General features: G+C 37.2%; 1 protein-coding gene across 8 annotated transcripts in view; it reads left to right on the forward strand.

The window, feature by feature from the left end:
* The window catches only part of ARHGEF28 (Rho guanine nucleotide exchange factor 28), a 317878-nt gene that overhangs the window by 216383 nt on the left and 91140 nt on the right, over positions 1-10355 (forward strand). For all 8 annotated transcript variants that reach the window (XM_059418064.1, XM_059418061.1, XM_059418063.1 and 5 more), the window contains 3 exons: positions 2197-2474; positions 5546-5753; positions 8679-8790. In XM_059418064.1, coding sequence (XP_059274047.1) covers positions 2197-2474; positions 5546-5753; positions 8679-8790 — 598 coding nt within the window. The remainder of the gene's footprint in view (positions 1-2196; positions 2475-5545; positions 5754-8678; positions 8791-10355) is intronic.

Genomic DNA, 10355 nt, shown 5'->3' on the forward strand with positions numbered 1-10355 from the left:
AAAACAAACATTTCAAAAAGTGCAAAATATTAGAAAGCTAATCAGTGTTTTTAATCTTTCCGTGCACACAATCTCTTGCTGAGATAAGCAATACAAATTCTGTAGCGGAGACTATGTATAAAATGATACTCTACAGAGTTTAAAAGTAGGCTTGGTCAAGAGATTGCACATGATACAACTGAAATAGTGCAAATAACACAGCTAAATAAAGAATTTAAATCAAGCTTATTAACCTGTGTACTACACAACCATGATGATACCGTAGGTAGAGAGACGAGATATATATGCTTACTGAGCAGTAAAGAGATTTATCCTTTTTGTTGTTGTTAGTATGCATATATTGTACCCTGTTAGAGATGTTTTCTGTGATATGAATTTGTCTCAAAGATCTTAATGTCACCCCTTGAGTCAAATATCTTGTTTTTCCTTTTTCTGTTCCAAACAGTGTTACAACAAATGCATAGTATAAAAGGTATAGATTGTGCTGATACTTAGAATGACAGAGGGGCCAATCAGAGTGGACAGCAGCTGTAAATAACTAGTGTAGTTTTTTTGGTATAAAGCAGCTGAACATCAGCCCTATGTATAGAAATATAGGATGAAACAGAGGTTAGGACAAATAGGGAATATTTGGGGGACATTCTTTGGCAGTATAGGGCAGTTGGGATTGGTGTGCTCTAGCCACTTTCTGATTCTAATGGTTGCTGTATTTTCTCAGTGTTTGTTTGTTTGTTTAAGATTTTATTATTTATTTGACAGACAGAGATCACAAGTAGGCAGAGAGGCAGGCAGAGAGAGAGAAAGGGAAGCAGGCTCCCTGATGAGCAGAGAGCCTGAAGCAGGGCTTGATCCCAGGACCCTGAGATCATGACCCGAGCCGAAGGCAGAGGCTTTAACCCACTGACCCACCCAGGCGCCCCATGTATTTTCTCAGTGTTTAAGTGAACTACTTCTGGAGTCCTTATCTCTTTGCTCTGAGACTCAGTGAATACTGCAAATATTTCACTTACCTCAAATAGCTAAAATTGTATATGCTTCAGCATTACATGGAGGACAACTGTGCTCTAAGTTACGTTAAAACTTCCCAAACCAAAGATGAGGTTAGGATATAGTTTCTGTTTCGGAATATCTTGAGATAAGTATCGCTTTAAGAACATGAAGCATGCATTTCAAGGGAGCTCAAACAGCCTAATTGATAAACTGAAATATAGCAGGGGATTGCTGAATTTGTGCCATGAAAACAGAAATAAAACTAAAAGTCTGGCTACAAATCACAACGTTCACTCTGTCTGTATCGTATAGTTATAGGATTTCTTTTACTGTTTCTATGTCCATTTGAATAGCAAGGGTGGTAAAAGGAGTCCAAATGCTGCATATTTAAAATAATTGCTATCGGTATCTGAGAAGAATCTTGTCTGATTTCCTTCTTCTGCCTCAACCTGGCACAGAACTCTAAAACTATAGTCCCTTCATTAAATCAAGGAATGTTTTTCACAGGTGTAGGCTGCGCTTTCTCTTTCTAGTGATGATTTTAGGTTGGTCCTAGACCCTCCATTAGCTCCTTGTTTTCTCTGCCATGCGGAAGTTTCCAGACCACTTTGATTCTGTCCATAGGCTTATGGCAGCAGTATAACAGGTTGCTTGCTGACATTTGGTGTTAATTTTATTATTTACAGATAATTTGAAGTTTGGGGCATGTTGTGTCTTCTAGTTAAGTCCATGCATCTTAGGTAGTTTTATTCTTATTTTAGTTTGTAGTTTGTTTTGTCCTGTTATTGTTTTTTTGTTTTTTTGAGAGTCAGATTGATGTGACCACCACTACCTCGGTCATCTGGATTCCTATAAACTACTTTCTGAATAAACCTGCCTATTCTTTAGTTTTTGCTCAGGTATTTAAAATATATCCTCTTTTTGACTCAGTGGCTCACAAAATCTTAAAAAGCATAGTCCGTTTTTGGTTTCATAGTAAAGAACAACTTCATAAAACACTCAGTTGGTCTTCCTTTTGTGAATGATGGGCTAGCAGCCAAGTGAAAAAAAAACATCATGAAAGAATTCTCTGCTCACATAAAACAAAATGAGAACAAAAAAACAGGGTAAATAAGGTGGAAGGTTGTTTAGTCGGGAAAATTTTATTCCCAGTTCAGCCAGTCTTCCCTGCTTTTGCTCAGCAACCATTTTTCTTTCAACTACCAGGTTGGTGATTTGGATATTAACTATGTTAATATAGAAGGAATCATGACAGACGTGTGCCCTGAATCCATGGGTTCTACTCTGGGGCCTCAGAACTGCAAGCATATCCTTGATGCTGAAAACAGCCATGGAAAATGCCCACTAAATGAAAACAAGGAAGTGACCTCAAATACTGAAGCTCAGCAGTCCCCATCACCATCTAGTTCATATGCTTCCAAGTATAATCTTTCCTTTGGTCATCGTGGATTTGAAAAGGAACAAAGTCATCTGAAGAAAAGAAGGTAAGGTTCTCTTTTGTAGAGGAGAAGTGTAGAAGATCAAAGAACCTTGTAGCTGGACTTGGGAAATTGTATTTTATTACATCTTATTGTCCCCACTGCTTTGATCTCTACATCAAAATATTGCCCCCTTTTAGATTCCTACATTCCTTGACTTGAAAGTAAGACATTTAGGAAAACTGACAAAAACATAATTGAGGAAAACCATGATGAGAAAGCATTCTACCCTTACTAGGTAGTCAAATACTTTAAAGTTACCATGTTTTGGTGCAGATGTATACAATGGAAACACCAATATATGGTTGATGGCAGTGAAGATTAGGTAATAACTTTGGAAAATAATTGAGCATTATCTAATAAAGATGTTCTGTCTCTTCTGAAAAATGTAGGAGTGAGGACAAAGGGACTTGTGATCACCAAGATAGCACCATTTTGGCCCTGGGATGGCAGTGGGACTCTTCCTTCAGTGGGTGTCAGGCTGGGAGCATGTAACACAATTGATAAGGAGCTCAAAGTGAAATGTACCTAGCTCATTGAAAAGGGAAGAGGCTGAGGGGCTGGCTGAGAGGCTGAGAACTCGTCCTGAAGGAGAAATCTGGGGGCACACAATAAAAACTGAGGTTAACACGGAGACCTAAAACCTAAATTTTCTAAGGTTTTAAACACTTTGGTGAAAGCAAAAGATGCACAATATATAACCATATGTCACGGACACTGTTTTGAGAGGCTGTTTTGAGAGGCTGCAAGGAGAATGTGAGCAATGCAACATTTATTTTAAACTGCAACAGCAGCAAGAAGAAAATGAGGTGTTGGAAGGGTCTGTTTCACTCTAAAACGTCTATTTTGAAAACCTATTTTGTCTTACCAACCCTGCCACATAAATACACAAAAAATTTAAATAGTGTTTTATGAAATACCATGTAGGATGAATTCTGAATTCTACACTATTTTATTTTATTTTTTTTTAAGATTTTATTTATTTATTTGACAGACAGAGATCACAAGTAGGCAGAGAGAGAGGGGGAAACAGGCTCCCCACTGAGCAGAGAGCCTGATGCGGAGCCTGATCCCAGGACCCTGAAGGACCCAGGACCCTCTGCCCCGAAGGCAGAGGCTTTAACCCACTGAGCCATCCAGGCACTCCTTAAAAAGTGTTTTAATGTATAGCGTGCCAAATAAAGTAATCCCTTATACTTCTAGCATGGATTCACAGTGATGGAGAAATGCTTGTATAATTGGAAAGACTTCTTTTAAGTTAGAATATGATGGCTGGTGGCCAGCCATTTGAACTAATGTTTATTTGTATTAATAAAGTTGAAAGACACATCGCAAGATCCCAAGTTGAAAGAAAAAAACAGAGGTGCAAGGCATCACCAAACCTTTAACACCCCCTCCCCCGACTCTTAAGGTCTCTCTCTGCTCTCAGACGATCACTGAATTCAGGAAACTACATAGCAACTTAGTATGTGTCTAATTACTTCGCTGTAACATTCAGAGCACCAGCATTTGCCAGAAGGCATTTCTTCACACTAAGCTTTGGTTTTTCATGAGAAATACGTTTTGGTTTTTCATGAGAAATACGTTTATGGACTTCAACATTTGTGTGTTGAATTAAAGGGCGAAGTCCACCTCTAGTTTGTCCTCTGCTCAATACTGAGGGGAAGTCCCTCAAAGAGTTCTGAAAGGAGAAGGACCCCACTTTGGAAATCCTCAGTGATGCCAGCTGTGGCCTTTACTTCTGGGTTTGCTGGTGCCCCAGGGGACCCATGTGATAGTTCAGGATTCGAGAGTAACCCAAGTGTTGGGGTTAGAGACATGTGTAGTATAGTCTCTTTGACAAGTGTCATAATTTATCACATGGATATTCGATGGGCACTAAATAGCTTATGGATTTCCAAGAAAAATAGCCACAGTGGATGTACACAGTGGAGTACAGAGTTTCACTTTCTGCTTCATATTTCATAATCAAGACAGTCTCATTGTGGTGTCATTAAAATTTTGACTCCAGAACTGCAGCAATGAAAGAAAAATACACTTAAAAATGCATCCAGCATTCACATGCCTGTGGACGCTCCTTGCCTCAGAGTTGGAGTGGTTTAAATGTAAATTTAATTCTGTAAATGTTACAGAATGAGCCAGGAATGTGGAGGGTCACATTCTTTCCTTTTAATTTCCTGGTTATTAAAGTTAAATTAGCAAAGAAAAGCGGTTGTTGAGCAGAAGCACTACCTGTTTCTGAGGTGGATTGCTCACCTAAAATCTTTAAAAAGTTATCCTTTATCCTCTAACAGGACACATTTGAGAGCCCCATTGACTCCCGTCGATGCGGGTCTTGCCATCAACTCGGCAGTGAGACCCTAGTAGTCTGTCCTTGAACGTGTCTCAGTGCCCAAGCTATCCAGTAACCTGCCCCACCCCCTGCATGGTTTCATGTGCCATCCCCCAGAGGCCTCCTGAACAACGCTGGGGTTCTATTTCTTGTGCAGTTTTAATATTTGAAGGACAACTCTGTAGGGCCTATAATAATTACATTTACAAAACAAATAGGATAGTACTAACTTGGACCAGGTTTTGTTTCTTAGTGTACTCGCCGTGGCTTTAGCTATGGTAGAAATATTCGTTTGGGGAAACATAACCTTTTATTTAAAAAGAGGAGATTGGAGGAAGAGAGGGAAAAAATAGAACACCTCTTAGGTAGAAATTTTGCTAGGACCTTTTTTTTTTTTTAAGATTTTATTTATTTATTTATTTGATAGAGAGAGATCACGATCACAAGTAGATGGAGAGGCAGGCAGAGAGAGAGAGAGAGACAGAGAGAGAGAGAAACAGTCTCCCGGCTGAGCAGAGAGCCCGATGTGGGACTCAATCCTAGGACCCTGAGAACATGACCTGAGCCGAAGGCAGCAGCTTAACCCACTGAGCCACCCAGGCACCCCTGTTTGAAAAGTTTTAATTGAGTATCTGTTGCCCCTTCTGCCAAGGAGAGAATATGATTGGAGAGAAATAGAAACAGGTGAGTCCGTCAGTCAGTCTGTTGGCTTCCGGATTCTTTACTGACTTCCTCCACGCTTTAGTTCTAGCCTCGATGCCCTGGACGCCGACAGTGAAGGGGAAGGGCGCTCTGAGCCAGCACGCATTTGCTACACTCCAGTGTCTCAGAGCTCCTCCAGAACTGGAATTCCTAGTGGGGATGAGCTGGACTCTTTTGAGACCACCACGGAACCAGATTTCAGTATCTCCAGGACAGAGTCGCTTTCTTTATCAAGTAACCTGCTGTTGAAGGTAATCTTCCTGGCATTAATTTGGTTTAACTGTAAACTTGGAAGCTGTGTTATCTAAAGCAGTCCGCCTCTATCCAAAGGGCAAATTATATTATTCATTCACGGGTGTGAACTTTGTTTTTTGTTTTTCTTTTTTTTTTTTTTTAAGACTCATGAGCTGTCTGGTTGAGCCTGTCTTTTTAATCTCTCCCATTCTGTTGAATTTGTATAGTCCTGAAAATGCCTGGTTTATGTTTCATTAATTCAACATCGGTACATATAATCTTTCACATATTGGAAAATTTTACTGTTTTATATAATGATCTCTGCCAGCATCCCTTAAGCAAAGGAAGAAAACTTGTTTGCTCACATACATTTATGCTTGGCTCAGATGATGAGGGAGATAATATTACAGTCGAAGGTAATATTGTTGAGCATTTCTGGCTGCTCTAATTAATGTGGAACTCCATAAACTCTGTCAGTTTTTCCATAGGAGAGGACTTTTCTCTCATACACATTTTCACATTGGAACTTTGTTAATGGTTGTTTTTTATTTATTTATTTTTAAAATTTTTTAAATTTAAATTTTTAATTTTTTGACCATCTGAATTTATTTATTTTTTTAAGGTTTTATTTATTTATTTGAAAGAGACAGCAAGAGAGAGCACAAGAAGGGGGAGGGGTGTCAGGGGAGGGAGAAGCAGACTCTCTACTGAGCAGGGAGCTCGATGCTGGGCTCCATCCCAGGACCTCGGGATCATGACCTGAGAAAAGATTCTTTTTTTTTTTTTTTTAAAGGAAAGAGAGAATCTTTCTTTTTTTTTTTTAAGATTTTATTTATTTATTTGAGAGAGAGAGAGAGAGGGAGAGAGAACATTAGTGGAGAAAGGTCAGCGGGAGAAGCAGACTCTCTGCCGAGCAGGGAGCCCAATGTGGGACTTGATCCCGGGACTCCAGGATTGTGACCTGAGCTGAAGGCAGTTGCTTAACCAACTGAGCCACCCAGGAGCCCCTGAGAAAAGATTCTTAACCAACTGAGCCACCAGGCACCCCTGGCTGTCTGAATTTATTTTTATTAATTTATGTTTTTTAAGTAATGAACTCTTCCAACCTTGCAGATGAAGCCTTTTTGTGTTTACACATGTGTTTTCTTCCTTTTCAATTTCTATTGTCCATTTGTTTTCTTTTTAAATTGAGTTTGCTACTGTTAAACAATGTATACTATGCCCAAAACTTCTCTTACTGTTGGTTAAGATAATGCTTTATTTTTGTAGTGTACTCTGCAGTATACAAAACATGAGCTATGCATGTATGAAATACCTAATTTTCTCTTAGCTAGCTGGAATGTAAATATTACTTTTAATTTTTGAGAAAATGAGGTTTTGGAGACATGAGCTATTTTGTCCATGTTGACCCTGCTTGGTGGTAGATTTAGTACTCGATTGAGGCTCTCTGACTGCGATGCCCGAATCCTTCCCTTCAGCTCTGAGGCCTGGAGAGCAGTCTTGATCTTTTGAACTTAAATGTCATGTGATATTTCTGGATGATAAGAAATGGGTAAGATTGTTAATATAGATACTTGTTTGCATTTTGAATGGAATTCTGAAACAGTTCTCATTATTTGGAAGGAAAAGTAATTCAGTCTTCATGGATCAATTCATGCTGTTCACTTTTAGAAAGACTCTATCTTATAAAATATATCTTGCCTTGCCTCTGTAATTGCCATGTGTAATTTTTTGCCAAAGAGTTCTGGCTAATTTTCAGAGTTCCACAATTATGAGAAATAATTATTAGATATTACTTAAATGCAGAGGGTGACATTAGGCTCTGGCCCTCTGTGGCTAGTCAGTGGTAAGGGTATAGGACATCTGCAGCTGTCTGTCTAGAACCAGTGGGTCCTCCCTAATAAGGCATTCAGGAACCAAGGCCCAGGGCTCTTTGCAACAATGGCAGGCTTCCATTTCAGCTTTCCTCCAGGCCTGTTAACTAAACCAGTGGACTTAGGCGAACAGTATATTTTCACTTAGAGAGAATAGAAGCTACCAGTGCTTGTGAAGGATAGTTGCTAATGGCTTAATTTTAGTAACACGTTTTGCATTACTTTATTTTATTTCTAAGTGGTATCTTATAAACCACTCGGTCCCTATTGGATGAGAGTCTGGTACCATAAATAGCTTTATTGGTGTTCTGTTGCCTATTCATTTAAAATTTCCAGAACATATAAGATAACCATATTTTAATTATCTTGCCATCTTACGTTGTCACATATGTTGCAAATATAATAATAGAAATAATATCTAATTTTGAAAACTAGCAAAAATAGTAGGTCTCTTAAAAGAAAATCAAAGATACATAAATCGGTGAAATCCAGATACCATCTCAGGAAGTGCTAAATGGAAAGCTTTTTGAAAGATGGGCACAGACTTGATGCGTTCTTCCTCAGAGGTTGCAGCTAACATAAATTTAAGTAGTTGTCTGGAAGTTAAAAAAACTTTTGTGAGTGGCAGTTCCTCTAACTTCTAATAATTATGAAATAAAAAGATACCAATTAATATGGAATTTTGCTCAGATACTGCAGTGTAAAATAGAAAAAATGTTTCCAATAACAGAGGGGGGAAAAACAGTGACTCATTGAATATGCAGAGGAAAAAAATCGTTTGACATAATTTTTCACTTTCAACCAACTTAATTAGAATGTCATAATTGCATTTTAAAGCATATATGGGTGGGAAGCTCAAGTTTATAATGCATTGAAAAGACTGTAAAATTTTAAAAGTTATGATAGGCAAAAAACCAAAAAAACAAAAAATGAGATTACATCAGAAAGATTTACAGTGACTCTTTTTACAGAGATGCTCTTTTTGTAACATCTCTTGTGAACATATACTTTCAAGTCCTCTGTAGAATTTAAAAAAAAAAAAAAAAACTTTGGTATGATTTCTTTCAGGAATCCTTGCTTTCTGGAGTCCGCTCACGTTCTTACTCCTGCTCATCACCCAAAATTTCTTTAGGAAAAACTCGGTTGGTGCGTGATTTTACAGTGTGCAGTTCTAGTGAAGGTAAGCATTCTTTACCGTTTGGCCTTGGGAACATTCTGTTCCAGGGCAGATTTTCAGTTAGCAAAATATATAAAATAAACAAAAGTAGCAGGCAAGAATTTTCAATTCCATTTTCATAATTGATTTTTCTAGTCTTAGCAAAATCCTTTTCTCACTGGATATTTGTCAAGTTAAAGATTTCAATTTGATGAGAATGCACATGTGTACACACCTCTCTGTTACTTTATTCTTTGAACAAAGGGCAATGGAAGGACAGTGGAAATGAGAATTTATTCTAGGTATATTATTATGAAAGCATTAGAGGATTTTCAGGAAATCCTAAAAAATTACTTTGCCCTATGTGTAAATTGCTGAAGTCTAAGTAAAAGACAAAGCATAGCAAAATAGATTTGTTCCCTTTCTGTATTTAGCAAGGGACTTGAGAGAGTTGCAGTAAAAGAAAAAGAAAATCTCAATAAATTAAAAAAAAAAAAGAGTTGAAACATGAGTTAATGTATCTCAGCATTCTTTGGGGCAATGTAAACAGAACTAAAACTTTGATACAATAGAAGTTTAATTGATCCACCTTTAGAAAGGGGTGCACATCATAAGCATACAGCTTGACAGATTTTTAAAACTGAATTCAGATTAGTAAACAGGTAATTATGGGCAACTTGGAGCTGCCTTTGTAGCTACTTTCAGCCATAATTCCCATTTTTTACTTTATTTTGAAACAAAGGGTATTTCTGAACATAATATATTTTGCAGTAATTATATTTAAAAGCATATTTGGTAGTATTCATATCCATATGTAATATAAAGTATTATAATAAAATGTTTATTAATATATTAATGCTTCATTTGTCTATTATCCTTAAGAGTCTTAAAAAACCCAGAAAGCCAGATGTATCCAAGTATTCGTAGTTTCCTAATGTACAATATTTAAAATAGAATTTATTTCACTAGTTTCTTTCTCTTCCTTTTTACTTATTCTTCATTTCATTGTTGTTGTTGACATTTTTATGCCATTTGAAGAAATACTGAAAACAGAATCTTTATGGTTGGAACTGCCATTCTAAAACAATGACTTACAGATGGAGATGTTCAAAAATTACTTGTTGAATGAATATACTAGACAAGACACATAGAGTGCAAAACCGGTGCCAGGTTTTGTTTTTGGGGTTTTTTTTTTCCCCTTTTCTTTCTGGGAATCCTTACTGGAAAAGGAAATCCTTACTGGAAAAAGAAAGCAAGACTGGTAATAAACATCAGTTTAAAATTTCAAAATTTGGAGATGGAGAAAAGGACTAAGAGAAAGAAAAGATACAATGACCTTGAGAGGACAGGAAGAAGATGGATTAAACTTGCCCTGTTTTTTCTTCTTATATATATATCTATAGGAGATAGATATAGCTATATCCTATCTATCTCCTATAGATATAGCTATATCTATCTCCTATAGATATATATAAAAGAAGAAAATCTATCTCCTATAGAATCCATCTTCTTCCTAGCCTCACAAGATCATTAGATCTTTTCTTTCTCTTAGTTAGATATAAATATGTAGTAAATATATAGATATAGTA

The sequence above is a fragment of the Mustela nigripes genome, chromosome 12, assembly GCF_022355385.1.
Source record: "Mustela nigripes isolate SB6536 chromosome 12, MUSNIG.SB6536, whole genome shotgun sequence".
Taxonomy (NCBI): domain Eukaryota; kingdom Metazoa; phylum Chordata; class Mammalia; order Carnivora; family Mustelidae; genus Mustela; species Mustela nigripes.